The sequence below is a fragment of the Melanerpes formicivorus genome, unplaced genomic scaffold (genome assembly GCF_026170545.1).
Source record: "Melanerpes formicivorus ecotype bairdi unplaced genomic scaffold, bMelFor1.0.p_v2 SCAF_87, whole genome shotgun sequence".
Taxonomy (NCBI): Eukaryota; Metazoa; Chordata; class Aves; order Piciformes; family Picidae; genus Melanerpes; species Melanerpes formicivorus.
The window spans coordinates 812,784-829,559 of record NW_027142439.1 but is presented as its reverse complement, the minus strand read 5'-3'; the positions used below and the strand labels follow the sequence as shown (position 1 = coordinate 829,559).

The window sequence follows — 16,776 nt, the reverse complement described above, 5'->3', positions numbered from 1 at the left end:
CCTGCCTCATTCTCTGCACAAGTTATGTCCAGTTTAGAAAGAGGAGCTTTCAGAACAATGGAAGCTTCATTTGCATTCACAGCATGGGTAGATTCTCCCTGGAAGCATTGTCATTGCACAGGCTTTTTGGTCACTACTGTCCACTGCAGGAGTCAGCCTGCAGTCCAGCAAAGCCTTCATCACCTCCTTCTTTAAGACAAGCAGGGGATTTCTTTTGTCCTTTTGTGAGAGCCTATCCCAGAGCTATTCAACTTAGAATAGAATAGAATAGAATAAACCAGGTTGGAAGAGACCTTCAAAGATCACCATGTCCAGCCCATCAACCAATCCAACACCATCTAAACAACTAACCCATGGCACCAAGCCCCCCATCAAGTCTCCTCCTGAACACCTCCAGGGATGGTGACTCCACCACCTCCCCAGGCAGCCCATTCCAAAGGGCAATCACTCTCTCTGTGTAGAACTTCCTCCTAACCTCCAGCCTAAACCTCCCCTGGCACAGCCTGAGACTGTGTCCTCTTGTTCTGGCTGCCTGGGAGAAGAGACCAACCTCTGCCTGGCTACAACCTCCCTTCAGGTAGTTGTAGAGAGCAATGAGGTCACCCCTGAGCCTCCTCTTCTCCAGGCTAAGCAACCCCAGCTCCCTCAGCCTCTCCTCACAGGGCTGTGCTCAAGGCCTCTCCCCAGCCTTGTTGCCCCTCTCTGGATACCTTCAAGTGTCTCAATGTCCTTCTTAAACTGAGGAGCCCAGAACTGGACACAGGACTCAAGGTGCAGCCTAACCAAAGCAGAGTCCAGGGGCACAATGATTTCCCTGCTCCTGCTGGCCACACTCTTCCTAATACAGGCCAGGATGCCATTGGCCTTCTTGGCCACCTGGGCACACTGCTGGCTCATGTTCAGGCAGCTGTCAATCAGCACCCCCAGGTCCCTCTCTGCCTGGCTGCTCTCAGCCACTCTGCCCCCAGCCTGTAGCACTGCCTGGGGTTGTTGTGGCCAAAGTGCAGCCCCTGGCACTTGGACTTGTTGAATGCCATCCTGTTGGCCTCTGCCCATCTGTCCAGTCGGTCGAGGTCCCTCTGCAGAGCCTTTCTGCCCTCTAACTGACCAACATCTGCTCCCAGCTTGGTGCCATCTGCAAACTTGCTGATGACTGACTCCATCCCCTCATCCAGATCATCAATAAAGATGTTAAAGAGCACAGGGCCCAGCACTGATCCCTGGGGCACACCACTGGTGCCTGGCTGCCAGCTGGCTGTGGCACCATTCACCACCACTCTCTGGGCTCAGCCTCCAGCCAGTTCCTAACCCAGCTCAGAGTGTAGTGGTCCAAGCCACAATCATCTAGTTCCAACCCCCCTGCCATGGGCAGGGACACCCCACACTGGATCAGGCTGGCCAGAGCTTTTCCCCCAAAAGCCTCACTGTGCTTCACCTTCTTTCCTGCTCTTGTTTTCTGTCTGTACCTTTAGGTGCAGTGTTTGAGGAGTTCGGCATTGTGCAGGGCTTTACTGGTTTGGAATAAACATTCACAGCTTGCTTTGTAATCAGTTCCTGGGTGCATTAGGTGTTGCCATTCCAAATGCAATCCTGAAGTCCTTATTTTAGAGTTGTACCCAGTGCCTGCATGTGTATTTCTCTGTGTGCAGTGTGTATCTCTCTTTTACCCTTATGATAATGCTTCTTGTAATCCCTTTGATGTGTTTGCAGCAGCAAGGAAAGTTCCAGCCGCTGGAGCAAGTCGTGCTGGACTCTGAGTACCCTAACTGCCTCTTGCTGCTGAAGTGTGCAGAGGTTCAGCAGCACATACATCATGTAACAGAAGAAAAAGGTGAAAATAATGGGCTGAGGGGGGGGAAAAAGACTGCATTTGTCACTCTCAGTTGATTGGAAGGCAGATCTAAATATCAGGCTTCTACTTAACCAACACCCAAAGTGCTGCTTTGGAAAGAGCAGCTTAGATGTGGAAGTTGTCATGGTGGTGTTGTGAATAGCAGGGTGTGGATCTCAGGGTACCTGCTGTAGCTCTGCACTAACACTTGTGCAGTCTTGTTGCTAGCTGCCATACAAGTGATAAACTGAGCAGAGCTGGCTTACTGACTTCACTCCCTGTGTACACTCCCACTAAGTTTTCAGGCAGTTGCTGTGCCTTGCAACTTCTCTAACACTGGCTAAGGACCTAGGGGTGTGAGGGGGTGCCGGACTTCTGTGCACCCATCTAGGAAGCTGATTCTCAACCTGAGAATTCTACATAGAAACGTAGAAATCTCTACATAGAGATTACTTTTCTGGAGGGTGGCTCTTGGTCAGTATTTGGTCCCCTTTGGCCAGTATTTGTGTCCCCTTCTTAACAGCAAAAGAAGAGTTTATAAACTTGCTCTAAACAGGGTCTTCAATCTTGGTCTAACCTCTGCATCCATCCTGAAGCTTTGTTTGCAGCTGTTGTCCATCAGCATCCTCTGATAAAGTGCAGTCTGTCAAACAGCAGTGAAGCTTTACTGCTGGTGTTTTTAATAATCATAGAATGGTAGGGTTGGAAGGGACCTCTGGAGATCAGCTGGTCCAACACCCTGCTAATGCAGGTAGGCTTAGATCAGCTTGCACAGGAGCTTGTCCAGGCAGCTTCTGAGAGTCTCCAGAGAAGGAGCCTCTGTAACACCTCAGGGCAGCCTGTTCCACTGCTCCATCACCCTCAAAGTAAAGACATTTCTCCTTAAGTGAAATCTACTGTTCTACTTTGTACTTATTGCCCCTTGACCTATCACTGGCCACTACTGAAAAGAACCCAGTCCCACCCTCATGCCCTCTATCCTTTAGATACTTAGAATACATAGAATAGACCAGGTTGGAAGAGACCTTCGAGATCGCATCCAACCCATCAACCAATCCAACACCACCTAAACAACTAACCCATGGCACCAAGCACCCCAGCAAGTCTCCTCCTGAACACCTCCAGGGATGGTGACTCCACCACCTCCCCAGGCAGCCCATTCCAATGGGCAATCACTCTCTCTGTGTAGAACTTCCTCCTCACCTCCAGCCTAAACCTCCCCTGGCACAGCCTGAGACTGTGTCCTCTTGTTCTGGTGCTGGTTGCCTGGGAGAAGAGACTAACCTCTGCCTGTCTACAACCTCCCTTCAGGCAGTTGTAGAGAGCAATGAGGTCACTCCTGAGTCTTCTCTTCTCCAGGCTAAGCAACCCCAGCTCCCTCAGCCTCTCCTCACAGGGCTGTGCTCCAAGCCCCTCACCAACTTTGTTGCCCTTCTCTGGACACCTTCCAGCAAGTCAACCTCCTTCCTAACCTGAGGGGTCCAGAACTGGACACAGGACTCAAGGTGTGGCCTAACCAGTGCTGAGCACAGGGGCAGAATGACCTCCCTGCTCCTGCTGGCCACACTCTTCCTGATGCAGGCCAGGATGCCATTGGCCCTCTTGGCTGCCTGGGCACACTGCAGGCTCATGTTCAGCCTACCATCACCCAGCACCCCCAGGTCCCTCTCTGCCTGGCTGCTCTCAGCCACTCTGACCCCAGCCTGTAGCACTGCCTGGGGTTGTTGTGGCCAATGTGCAGAACCTGGCACTTGGATGTGTTCAATCTCCTGCCCTTGGCCTCTGCCCATCTGTCCAGCCTGTCCAGGTCCCTCTGCAGAGCCTCTCTACCCTCCAGCAGATCAACTCCTGTCCCCAGCTTGGTGTCATCTGCAAATTTACTGCTGATGGACTCAATGCCCTCATCCAGATCATCAATGAAGATGTTAAAGAGGACAGGGCCCAGTACTGCTCCCTGGGGCACACCACTGGTGCCTGGCTGCCAGCTGGCTGTGGCACCATTCACCACCACTCTCTGGGCTCAGCCTCCAGCCAGTTCCTAACCCATCACAGTGTGCTCCCATCCAAGCATTGATCCAATCCCCTCTTTGTCTTCTCTTTTCCAGTCTAAACAGCCCCAGGTCTCTCAGCTTCTCCTTGTCAGAGACATGCTCCAGTCCCCTAACCATCTTCATGGCCCTCTCTTGTACTCTCTCTGGTTCTTCCTTGTGCCTCTTGAGCTGGGGAGCCCAGAACTGGACACAGTACTCAATGCCTTCTGTACACCTATGGGTTTGTGCCATGCTGACAGCAAATGGTATTGGCTGCTAAAGTGAGCTTCACTTCCTGGCTTTGTTTTGAAAGGGGAGATAAAAGTTACTTTTGTGATGCAAAGCTTTACACATGTGCACAGCTGGATGTGCTCTTCTTGGGTGTCCCTAGGCATGGAGGTGTCCAGGAGGGGATTGGAGGTGGCACTTGGTGCCATGGTCTAGTAGGCATGAGGTGTTGGGTGACAGGTTGGACTTAATGATCTCTGAGGTCTTGTCCAACCTTGTTGGTTCTATGATTCTATGTACCTGCTGCTTCCAGTTGAGATTTGGCTTGGGCTGCAAGTAACTGTGGGGCTTCTGCTTAGGCTTTCTTGTTTTTCCTTTCAGAATAACAAGCATCCTGTCCTGCAGCACACACACTGCTGCCTGCTTGCCTGTCATCCACAGCCCACCCTTCTGTTCAGTGCACCTCTCTGTGTTTCATATGTCCCTGTCTTTGATCACTTCTAAACAAACCAATGTTGCAGCTAGGTTACTGTTTTCTACCTCTCAGACCTGGTGTCCACTTTGTAGCCTCTCTCATTTAATGAGCAGAGCTTTAAGACAAGCAATACCTGTTGTGTTGTCTTCTGCAGCTCTGATCTGTCTGACAGACCTTAACAACATAATTATTTCACTCTTCATTTAGTGTTAAGGCATTTAACATCTGTCTAACAAATTCTTACCCTAGGGTGCTCACAGTTACACTTAATGAATTAGCATGAAGCCCCTTTCCCTGGCCTCAGTGGTGAAGGGCACTGAAAAGTCATTTAGCTGGATTCAATTCCCAGTTACCTGGTTTAGGTGGGGGGGGAAAGGCTGTGCTGCAGCTGACTACATCTGGGTGAGGCAGGTTGTTTGCTAATCACAGGATCACCAAGGTTGGAAGAGACCTCAAAGATCATCAAGTCCAACCTGTCACCACAGACCTCATGGCTAGACCATGGCCCCAAGTGCCACATCCAATCCCCTCTTGAACACCTCCAGGGATGGTGACTCCACCACCTCCCTGGGCAGCACATTCCAATGGCCAACAACTCTCTCTGTGAAGAACTTCCTCCTCACCTCCAGCCTAAACTTCCCCTGGCACAGCTTGAGACTCCGTGCTGGTGCTGGTTGCCTGGGAGAAGAGACCAACCCCCACCTGGCTACAACCTCTCTTCAGGTAGTTGTAGAGGGCAATGAGGTCACCCCTGAGCCTCCTCTTCTCCAGGCTAAGCAACCCCAGCTCCCTCAGCCTCTCCTCACAGGGCTGTGCTCCAGACCCCTCCCCAGCTTTGTTGCCCTTCTCTGGACACATTCAAGTGTCTCAGTGTCCTTCTTAAACTGAGGGGCCCAGAACTGGACACAGGACTCAAGGTGTGGCCTAACCAGTGCTGAGTCCAGGGGCACAATGTCTTCCCTGCTCCTGCTGGCCACACTATTCCTAATGCAGGCCAGGATGCCATTGGCCTTCTTTGCCACCTGGGCACACTGCTGGCTCATGTTTAGGTGGCTGTCAATCAGCACCCCCAGGTCCCTCTCTGTTTGGCAGCTCTCAGCCACTCTGCCCCCAGCCTGTAGCTCTGCCTGGGGTTGCTGTGGCCAAAGTGCAGCCCCTGGCACTTGGACTTGTTGAATGCCATCCTGTTGGCCTCTGCCCATCTGTCCAGGTCCCTCTGCAGAGCCCTTCTGCCCTCTAGTTGACCAACATCTGCTTCCAAATAACTCCAGTAATAAACTCCAGTAATAAACTCCAACATCAGAGAGAAGGCACAACAGAGCAGGTTTAGGAAAGGGTTATGAATTCCAGTTCTAGAGCGTTACTCTCTGCTTCGTTTTGCAAGGCAGAGCTGCAGGGTGATCTTGTCTGATGTGATTAACATGAAGAGCCAAGAAAACTTACCTGATTAGAATGACTGAGAGATGTTGCCAAGCTTGTATTCCCAGAAGGCAGGAAAGAGGGGGCCACAGGGTTTGAGAGTCATGGAAAACACAGGGAAAATGGATGTTAAAATGTGCTTTAGGCAGTTTGCTCAACAATCCATCAGGGAAACTTCCAAGTCTGCACAGCCATTACCCCAGCCCTGAACATATTATTCAACTGTAGAACCACTTCTATCCCATCTGTAGTTTTCAAGCCCAGCCTTTCCAGATGTCTCAGGCCAGTTTTATAGGCACCAGACACATTAGGGAGCAGAAGGCTTTCCAGTGGATACTCAGATTATCAAACAGAGTGGCTAACTCTCACCAATATCAAATGTGCTCCACGTGGTACACCCACCTTCCAACACTGAATCCTTCTGTCAGCACTTTGGGACTTCCACAACTCACTCCAGTTCTTCAGAGCTCCCAAATACTGTCAGTGTCTGGAGTCCAGCAGTCAGAGCTGTCAAGCACACAAACTATTTCCAAACAAAGTGATCTCTGAAGGGTTTGCTGTAATTATTTTTCACATGTTTTAATGAGAAAGGCTTCACAGCTCTGTGTTTCCTCTCCCTAACTGAGTCACTCTGGATCATGCTGTGGTGGGGGAGCCTGCCTGGGAATCCAGACTACAATTGCTTTTCAGCATGGGGTGGGGGATGGTGGCCAAAGGATGTCCCTTCCTTGAACTTTCTTAGATAAGAGAGGCATCCATGAGTTGTACTTACTGTACTTGGACCCAAACCATGCTAGCTTTTGGAGAAGCCTGGAGGAGGCTCAGGGGTGACCTTCTTGCTCTCCACAACTCCCTGAAGGGAGGTTGTAGACAGGCAGAGGTTGGTCTCTTCTCCCAGGCACCCAGCACCAGAACAAGAGGACACAGTCTCCAGCTGTGCCAGGGGAGGTTCAGGCTGGAGGTCAGGAGGAAGTTCTACACAGAGAGAGTGATTGCCCATTGGAATGGGCTGCCTGGGGAGGTGGTGGAGTCACCATCCCTGGAGGTGTTCAGGAGGAGACTTGCTGGGGTGCTTGGTGCCATGGGTTAGTTGTTTAGGTGGGGTTGGGTGATAGGTTGGACATGATGATCTCAAAGGTCTCTTCCAACCTGGTTTACTCTATTCTATATCCAGAGCATCTCTGCCATCTTCTGCTACTTAGGAGCTTGTAAGTCCTGAAGGCTGCAGCCAGTAGTGTCACAGCTAATCATTTACCTGCAGCTCATCAGCTTCATGAAGCAAAGTGAAAGTTAGTGAACTTTCTTTCTTTCTCTGAAGGATTTAACAGTTTAGTCCTCTACAAGTGCTGAGATGGAGGTGATCCTGTGAACAGCTTTGCTTGACCTCTGCATACCCCCTGCTGTGCACAAAGAGCACACCAGGGTTAGCTATTTGTATGCAAGTCAACAGAGCCAAGATAAACCCCCAAGAAGGAAATGCTGAAGGAATCATAAATAATATACTGTTGTTTGCAAGGGGAGAAGGAAACTCTGAGAGCTGAGTGCTGGAATATGAGACTGGATCAGAAAGTGACATGAAACAGATGTAGGTATTTAGAGGAATGGTATACAAGAGATTAAAAGCAACTGAAATACCTGATAGGGAAAAAACCTGAAACACAGGGAGCTGTAGAATCTGCTGTGAAAGCTTACTAGGCCTTCCATTCCACTTTGGAAGTGTAGCCTCTTGTGAAGGAAGGCTGCATTTCTAGACTGGCATTTGATTCTATTCCATCAGACAACAAAACTCCCCAAGACAAACCTGCAGTCACCACCACCATTGTTGTAGCCATCCCAGAGCCAGGGGCAAGACCCTCACCAGCCAAGACACCACCCAGAGGAGCTCAGCCCCAGTGAGGAGCCCCAGCCAGCACCCATGGGTGACATTGGAGCAGTCATCAGTCATGGCCCTAACAACCGGGGGGCCACCAGGCCCCCCGGCCTTTTGTCACCACCACCCACACCCAGTGTGCCCCAGGGGCACTCACCAGTGAGGAGAGGAGGATCCTCAGCCCAGATGGGCTCAGCTTGGGGCTGCTGCCTCTCCTGGGGGGGATTAAATAGGGGAGTGGGTGGGGAGGGCAAAGTGGCCACAATTGGGGTGGGAGGAGACTCCAGCAGAGCCCAGGTGCTGTGGGTTTGAGGGGAAAAAGGGGGAAATGGGGCAGGGGAGGGACTTTAGGGTGTGAGGGAATGACAGGAGTAGGGGGGATGGAAAAACACATAGAAGTGGGTAGATTGAGATTGGATGTTAGGAAGAAATTCTTCCCCAGGAGGGTGGTGAGAGCCTGGCACAGGTTGCCCAGGGAGGTGGTGGCAGCCTCATCCCTGGGAGTTTTTAAGGCATGGTGTTGGGTAAGAGGTTGGACTTGATGATCCCTCAGGTCTTTTCCAGCCTGCTTAATTCTGGATTCTGGATTTCCTTAGGCCTTTGTCATTCTCCTCTCCTTTGCCTCAGCATTGTAAACTTGCATATCTCCAGCTGACTGATCACTTGTGAATGGCAAGCTTTGGTGATAGCCAGGTTACCACAGGGGAAACACTTCCTGAAACTCTTAGATCAGTGACTTAATTGATGTTGCTCAGTAAATCATAAATCAATCAGGTACTTCCTCCCACAAGGGGGACTCTGTATTTGCTTTTGTCACCTTATTAAACTCAGGAAAAAGGGAAATAGAAGTAAAAATTTGCTTTAGGACAGGATAGGAGAATGGGATGGGATGGGATGGGATGGGATGGGATGGGATGGGATGGGATGGGATAGAATAGAATAGAATTAACCAGGTTGGGAAAGACCTTCAAAATCATCCAGTCCAACCTATCACCCAACACCGTCTAATCAGCTAAAACATGGCACCAAGTGCCTCATCCAGGCTCTTCCTAAACACCTCCAGGGATGGTGACTCCACCACCTCCCCAGGCAGCACATTCCCATGGCCAATCTCTCTTTCTGTGAGGAACTTTCTCCTCAGCTCCAGCCATAACCTCCCCTGGCACAGCTTGAGACTGTGTCCTCTTGTTCTGGTGCTGCTTGCCTGGGAGAAGAGACCAACCCCCACCTGGCTACAACCTCCCTTCAGGGAGTTGGAGAGAGCAAGAAGGTCTCCCCTGAGCCTCCTCTTCTGTAGGCTAAGCAACCCCAGCTCCCTCAGCCTCTCCTCACAGGGCTGTGCTCCAGACCCCTCCCCAGCTTTGTTGCCCCTCTCTGGACACCTTCCAGCAGCTCAACATCTTCCCTAAACTAGTCATGCTATGAAGTGGGAGGGGAGAGCTCCTAGGAAGAGGGGTTGTTTGCAAGTGGTGGATGCTTTGTCTTCACTGACCATCTCTCCTGGCCCCTCACTAGGTGCTGGAAGGCAATAAGTGAAGGTTTAAGAAAGCATGTTTTCAGAACTGCAGTGCTTAGCATGCAGGCATGGAACCATCATTTTCTTGTGCAGACTATGTAGTTCAGCTGGCCAGCCTGCTGACAGCAGGGCAGGGAAGGTTTGGCAAACTCCAAGGGCTTTGGGAAGGGTCTTAGTGAATGTAGGCAGCCTGAGATTAGACATAAATAAATCAAGCATGGGCTTTGCTGGATTAGAGCCTAATTAAAATCTTGTCAGGTTCCTCAGAGCTGGACCTGCCAGCTCAGGCTGTTTATTTTTCCACATTTCCAAGATTTTTGAAGCTTACTGCCTGATACCAAACATGTGCAGGCCACAAAGTAACTTTCATGCTCTATCTCCAGCTTCAAAGGGTTTTAAATGTATTGAAAGTGCTCTCCAAGCCACTCCTGACTTTCTTCCTCTTGTTTTCTCTCAGAGATTGGCAGTCAGAAGTTCCACAGATACAGCCAGGAGAAGACACTGAAGTGGTTAAAGAAAAAGGTACCAGCTCTCCCTTTTGCTTTCACACCTGCTTTATGTTTAAAGTGAAAATCCTTTCTAGCTTGTCCATACCTGCTTGGGAACCATGTGGGGTGCCACAGCTGAAGGTGTGTGTCCTCCCAGCAAGGAGAGATGTCACAGTGAAGTTGTTGCCTTTGGGAAGGTGATGAGGCACCAGGAAAATGGCAAGCCTGTCACATTGCTCTTGGGGATGAGGCTGCCATGAAAGGAGCTCATGGAGCCTGTGGGAGCAGAAGAAGATAAAGTTCAGCTTTAACACCATGTCTGGTAGGATTTGTTTAAGGCAAGGGGCTTGTCTTTTGTTCAGCCACTTCATCATAATAATAATAACAACAACAACAACAACAACAGACCAGGTTGGAAGAGACCTTCAAGATCATCATCTCCAACCCATCAACCAATCCAACACGACCTAAACAACTAACCCATGGCACCAAGCACCCCAGCAAGTCTCCTCCTGAACACCTCCAGGGATGGTGACTCCACCACCTCCCCAGGCAGCCCATTCCAATGGGCAATCACTCTCTCTGTGTAGAACTTCCTCCTAACCTCCAGCCTGAACCTCCCCTGGCACAGCCTGAGACTGTGTCCTCTTGTTCTGGTGCTGCCTGCCTGGGAGAAGAGACCAACCCCCACCTGGCTACAACCTCCCTTCAGGGAGTTGGAGAGAGCAAGAAGGTCTCCCCTGAGCTCCTCTTCTCCAGGCTAAGCAACCCCAGCTCCCTCAGCCTCTCCTCACAGGGCTGTGCTCCAGACCCCTCCCCAGCTTTGTTGCCCTTCTCTGGTCACCTTCCAGCAAGTCAACCTCCTTCCTAACCTGAGGGGCCCAGAACTGGACACAGGACTCAAGGTGTGGCCTAACCAGTGCAGTGTCCAGGGGCAGAATGACCTCCCTGCTCCTGCTGGCCACACTCTTCCTGATGCAGGCCAGGATGCCATTGGCCCTCCTGGCTGCCTGGGCACACTGCAGGCTCATGTTCAGCCTACCATCAACCAGCACCCCCAGGTCCCTCTCTGCCTGGCTGCTCTCAGCCACTCTGCCCCCAGCCTGTAGCACTGCCTGGGGTTGTTGTGGCCAATGTGCAGCACCTGGCACTTGGATGTGTTCAATCTCCTGCCCTTGGCCTCTGCCCCTCTGCCCAGCCTGTCCAGGTCCCTCTGCAGAGGAGAGCTTTGGCTGTTGCAATTGTTTAATTGGGATAGAACAGAATAGACTTAACCAGGTTGGAAGACACCTTTGGGATCATCGAGTCCATCCTATCACCCAACACCATCTGATCAACTAAACCATGGCACCAAGCACCCCATCCACTCTCTTCTTAAACACCTCCAGTGATGGTGACTCCACCACCTCCCTGGGCAGCACATCCCAGTGCCCAGTCTCTCTTGCTGGGAATGCAATGAGCACCTGCATGGTTCTGTTTGAACAGATACCTCCTTGCCTCACTGAAAACATCTCCTGCCAGTTACTCTCTCTGTTAGATCCAGGGTAGCAGTGCCCTGTCACATCCTCAGTCCCTGCTTTCCACCAGGACTCCCTCTGCAGTGCAGCTGAGCTCTGGGAGCTCTGTCACCCAGGCAGGTGTATTCTCACCTGCACAATCCCAGCAGCTCAGCCCATCTTAGGGTGCTGCAGAACTGGTGCTGTGTTGCCAGGGCAACCTGTTCAAAGACATGCTGCTTTCCTTGGGTCTTGTGAGCTCATATGCTAGTCATTACAAATGTGTATTGAATTTCACCACAGCCCATAACTGGAGTGTTTTATGTGCTGGAAACAAAATTACAAGAGCTCTGTCACTGCATTAACATGTGCATAACAACACTGATAGAGGCATTTCCTTCTGTGCTCTCCTCCAGGTCAACCAAACAGTGCAAGCACTTAAAAGCAACAACATCATTGTGGGTGAGAGGGTGTATGCAGCTACATATGTCAGTGATAAAGAGATCACAGACACTGAAGAAGGTAAGAGGACTAAATGTTGTAGCAGGTTCCCTTTGTAACATCTGACAGGTGAAGAAGAAGCACATCCTTACACTCCCCAGTGGTTTTACATTGGCCTTGGCAGTGAACTTATTCCTTGTACAGAAGGTTCTGTGTAAGTTGTGACTGTGTGCCTTGACTCTTGGTATCTCCATCAGACCACACTGTCATTAGCAGTAGGTCTCAGATGGGAGCCTTTTAGCTTCTCCTTGGCTCATGGAGAAGATAGCATAGAATAGAATAGAATAGAATAGAATAGAATAGAATAGAATAGAATAGAATAGAATAGAATAGAATAGACCAGACCAGACCAGACCAGACCAGGTTGGAAGAGACCTTCAAGATCATTGTGTCCAACCTATCATCCAACACCTCCCAACCAACTAACCCATGGCACCAAGCACCCTGTCAAGTCTCCTCCTGAACACCTCCAGGGATGGTGACTCCACCACCTCCCCAGGCAGCCCATTCCAATGGGCAATCACTCTCTCTGTGTAGAACTTCCTCCTGACCTCCAGCCTGAACCTCCCCTGGCACAGCTTGAGACTGTGTCCTCTTGTTCTGGTGCTGGCTGCCTGGGAGAAGAGACCAATCTCTGCCTGTCTACAGCCTCCCTTAAGGCAGTTGTAGAGAGCAATAAAGTCACCCCTGAGCCTTCTCTTCTCCAGGCTAAGCAACCCCAGCTCCCTCAGCCTCTCCTCACAGGGCTGTGCTCCATACCCCTCACCAACTTTGTTGCCCTTCTCTGGACACCTTCCAGCAGCTCAACCTCCTTCCTAAACTGAGGGGCCCAGAACTGGACACAGGACTCAAGGTGTGGCCTAACCAGTGCAGTGTCCAGGGGCAGAATGACCTCCCTGCTCCTGCTGGCCACACTCTTCCTGATGCAGGCCAGGATGCCATTGGCCCACCTGTCTGCCTGGGCACACTGCAGGCTCATGTTCAGCCTACCATCAACCAGCACCCCCAGGTCCCTCTCTGCCTGGCTGCTCTCAGCCACTCTGACCCCAGCCTGTAGCACTGCATGGGGTTGCTGTGGCCAATGTGCAGAACCTGGCACTTGGATGTGTTCAATCTCCTGCCCTTGGCCTCTGCCCATCTGCCCAGCCTGTCCAGGTCCCTCTGCAGAGCCTCTCTACCCTCCAGCAGATCAACTCCTGCCCCAGCTTGGTGTCATCAGCAAATTTACTGCTGATGGACTCAATGCCCTCATCCAGATCATCAGTGAAGATGTTAAAGAGCACAGGGCCCAGCACTGCTCCCTGGGGCACACCACTGGTGCCTGGCTGCCAGCTGGCTGTGGCACCATTCACCACCACTCTCTGGGCTCAGCCTCCAGCCAGACTAGACTACAAAGAGTTACTGAGGGCAGAAACTTTACTAATGTGTGTCTTACCTTGCCCTAAGCCTGGCCAGCCTGGTACCACATAGTCTGGAGTGATCTTGTGTGTTTCTAGCTGCCTTTTCCCTGGAGAGAGCAGCCTCCAGAACGTCACTGGGATATGAAGCTCTGTAGAGAAACCTGGAAATGGGCTGAGCAGAAGTTGTCTGAGTGTTGATGAAAATGAAGAAGAGTTCCTTAAGAAGACAAACAAAAGCAAGTTGTTTCTTCTTCCAAAGCCATTCAGAGGTTTGCATGCTGATGGAAAAAAATACATAAAGGGAAACAAAGCAATTTGCTGATGAGGTGGAAAATGAGTTACCAAGTAATGATTTCAGAGGAAACAACATAACTGAGATTTAAGAGGCAAGTGGACAGTTTCATAGAGCAGAGATTGTCATATACATTGGTTTGTCAAAGGCAAAGCTACAGAGCTTGTAAGCTGCTTTAACTTCCCAGTAGCTTTTCCCACCCTCATTTGTTTAAAGGAGGGGAAAATTATCCTGACAGCAACTGTCATGGCTGAGCTTCAGCTGCTTCATCTCTGACATAGCTCATCTGCAGTGTGTGTGCCAGCTTCCTCTTTACTTCTCTTTGGAGCACAGCCCTGTGGGGAGAGGCTGAGGGAGCTGGGGTTGCTTAGCCTGGAGAGGAGGAGGCTCAGGGGAGACCTTCTTGCTGTCTGCAGCTCCCTGAAGGGAGGTTGTAGCCAGGTGGGGGTTGGTCTCTTCTCCCAGGCAGCCAGCACCAGAACAAGAGGACACAGTCTCAAGCTGTGCCAGGGGAGGTTTAGGCTGGAGGTGAGGAGAAAGTTCCTCACAGAAAAAGTAATTGGCCACTGGGATGTGCTGCCCAGGGAGGTGGTGGAGTCCCCATCACTGGAGGTGTTTATGAAGAGCCTGCATGAGGCACTTGGTGCCATGGTTGAGTTGATTAGATGGTTTTGTGTGATAGGTTGGACTTGATGACATCCAAGGTCTCTTCCAGTCTGATCTATTCTATTCTATTCTATTCTATTCTATTCTATTCTATTCTATTCTATTCTACTCTATTCTATTCTATTCTATTCTACTCTATTCTATTCTAACAGCCTGTTTCAAAGCCCCAGCCTGTGATCAGGAGCTGCTTGTGTAGAATGTGAGAGGAAAAGCTCTGCTTGATGTTATGCAAAGGTCACTGCTTTCCTTCACAGCCTCTCAGAGAAACATTTGTAGCAGGCATGCTGTGTACTGAAAACAGCTTCTAGTAGTTCATATTTCCACAGATAATTATCTCATCTTGCCAGTGATGTTTAGATAGGCCTTGGCATTTTCTGTGAAGTACTGAAATTAAGTACAAGACTTTGAAACAGACTCATTGTCTCCTCTAATTGTTTTCAGTTGAAGCCAGAAAATGTACTGTAGGACTGCAGCCCTTGCCAAGTAATTGTAAGCTCCAGATGCTTTAAAATTAATGCCTGCATGTTCTGTTGAGTCAGCTTTTTACTGCTGCAGGTTTTTAAACCTCAGTTTCTTCAGGAAAAACTCAGAGTATCTACTGCTCTCAGAAAGGGGACAGCTTGTGTCAGGTACATTGGTGACAGCTGCTGACAAAGTGAGTGTAGTAAGTCTTTGCTTTCTGAATAAACCTACCAGTGTCATATAACATTAACTGCTCAGCACAAAGAAACCACCACAGCCTATCCCTTAGAAAGCTCTTGCTATTCATTCCACCTTATGAGTTATGGTAACAAGGCTAAGGTCACATGGCATGGTCACAACAGCCCCAGGCAGGGCTACAGGCTGGGGTCAGGGTGGCTGAGAGCAGCCAGGCAGAGAGGGACCTGGGGGTACTGGTTGATAGTAAGCTGAACACGAGCCAGCAGTGTGCCCAGGTGGCCAAGAAGGCCAAGGGCATCCTGGCCTGCATTAGGAAGAGTGTGGCCAGCAGGAGCAGGGAGGTCATTCTGCCCCTGTACACTGCACTGGTTAGGCCACACCTCGAGTCCTGTGTCCAGTTCTGGGCCCCTCAGTTTAGGAAGGACATTGAGACACTTGAAGATGTCCAGAGAAGGGCAATGAGGCTGGGGAGAGGCCTTGAGCACAGCCCTGTGAGGAGAGGCTGAGGGAGCTGGGGTTGCTTAGCCTGGAGAAGAGGAGGCTCAGGGGAGACCTTCTTGCTCTCTCCAACTCCCTGAAGGGAGGTTGTAGCCAGGTGGGGGTTGGTCTCTTCTCCCAGGCAACCAGCATCAGAACAAGAGGACACAGTCTCAAGCTGTGCCAGGGGAGGTTATGGCTGGAGCTGAGGAGAAAGTTCCTCAGAGCAAGAGAGATTGGCCATTGGAATGTGCTGCCCAGGGAGGTGGTGGAGTCCCCATCCCTGGAGGTGTTCAAGAGGGGACTGGATGTGGCACTTGGTGCCATGGTTTAATTGATTAGTCCTGAGGTGTTGGGTGGCAGGTTGGAGTTGATGATCTCTGAGGTCTCTTCCAACCTCACTGATTCTGTGACTGTATGCCTGTCTAACCTGACTGTTCTTCTCCCTTGCACTGCCTGCCCTGCCCCTGGAGACTACGTACGCTACGCACATGGCTTGGTGGCAGAATACATTCCTGAAGATCTCAGTAAGCAGTTGTTGCAGTACTTAGGGTATGTATTGTCCCCAGGAGCTGCTGGGTTTATATGACATGCATCTAATGTTCTTTTGGTCAAATCTACTGAATATTGGGACTTGTTCATCAAGGTTGCAGTGAAGGACACAATTTGGATTATGCTTTCTGTTGTGCCTGTGATGCTAAGGACAATGGGCTGGAGGGGAGATGCTCTCTGCAAGTCTGGGTGGCTGTTATCACAGTGGCAGCATGAAACCCTGAGCAGTGTATCCCATCTCACAGCAAGGTGGGGAAGGAAATCCAAAGAGTTAAAGTAGTTTGTCCAGAAGTGCCAAGCACAGGCTGCAGAGCCAGGAGTAGAATCCTCATCCCCAGTTCTCTTTCCTTTTCCCTATTTACTGAGTGCAGATGGGGTTTGACTTCACATATCTAACCTGTGTTAGTTTATATTTCAACCTGGAAGATGAGCCAGCATTTTCATTGTGGCACTCCCTGCCAGCAGCAGGCTTTGCTTGGAGCATGGTGGAGCTCTGCACCTGCCTCTCAGTTCATTTCTGCTCAAAGGATTCTGTTATGGTGGCCTATGGAAAAAATAAGCAATTTGTAGCTTGCAAGTCACAAAGCTGAGCAGATCCATTGCAAAGATGTTATGTGCTTCATGACAGCACCCTGCTGGTAGCCAAGGTGCTCAAGAGTAAGGTGGAGTTCTCCTTTTTGGGTTGCCAGATCTCACAGCCTTTAAAAGAGCCCACGGTGCTGTATGGTCCCTGCCTCTGCTGCAGTGATCCAAGGCAGAAATATGGAGTCCATGAGCTGCTTTTTCTGCAAGCACATGCCAGCTGTGAGCAGCTGATAACCAAAGCAGCCTTTGTTGGGAGGGAATTGAAAGCTTTAGCTTGTGCAAACCAGCTG

General features: G+C 50.5%; 1 protein-coding gene across 7 annotated transcripts in view; it reads left to right on the top strand.

Annotated features, from left to right (window-relative positions):
• Positions 1–16,776, top strand: part of RNASEH2B (ribonuclease H2 subunit B) — a 58,680-nt gene that overhangs the window by 24,627 nt on the left and 17,277 nt on the right. For 5 of the 7 annotated variants that reach the window (XR_010990713.1, XM_068165321.1, XM_068165322.1 and 2 more), the window contains exons 5-8: positions 1,711–1,831; positions 9,827–9,891; positions 11,770–11,875; positions 15,823–15,901. Coding sequence is in view for 5 of the 7 variants with exons in the window: in XM_068165321.1 (XP_068021422.1) it covers positions 1,711–1,831; positions 9,827–9,891; positions 11,770–11,875; positions 15,823–15,901 (371 nt within the window). In the remaining 2 variants the exon portion in view is untranslated. The remainder of the gene's footprint in view (positions 1–1,710; positions 1,832–9,826; positions 9,892–11,769; positions 11,876–15,822; positions 15,902–16,776) is intronic. The other 2 variants (XR_010990712.1, XM_068165318.1) reach the window with 1 other exon arrangement.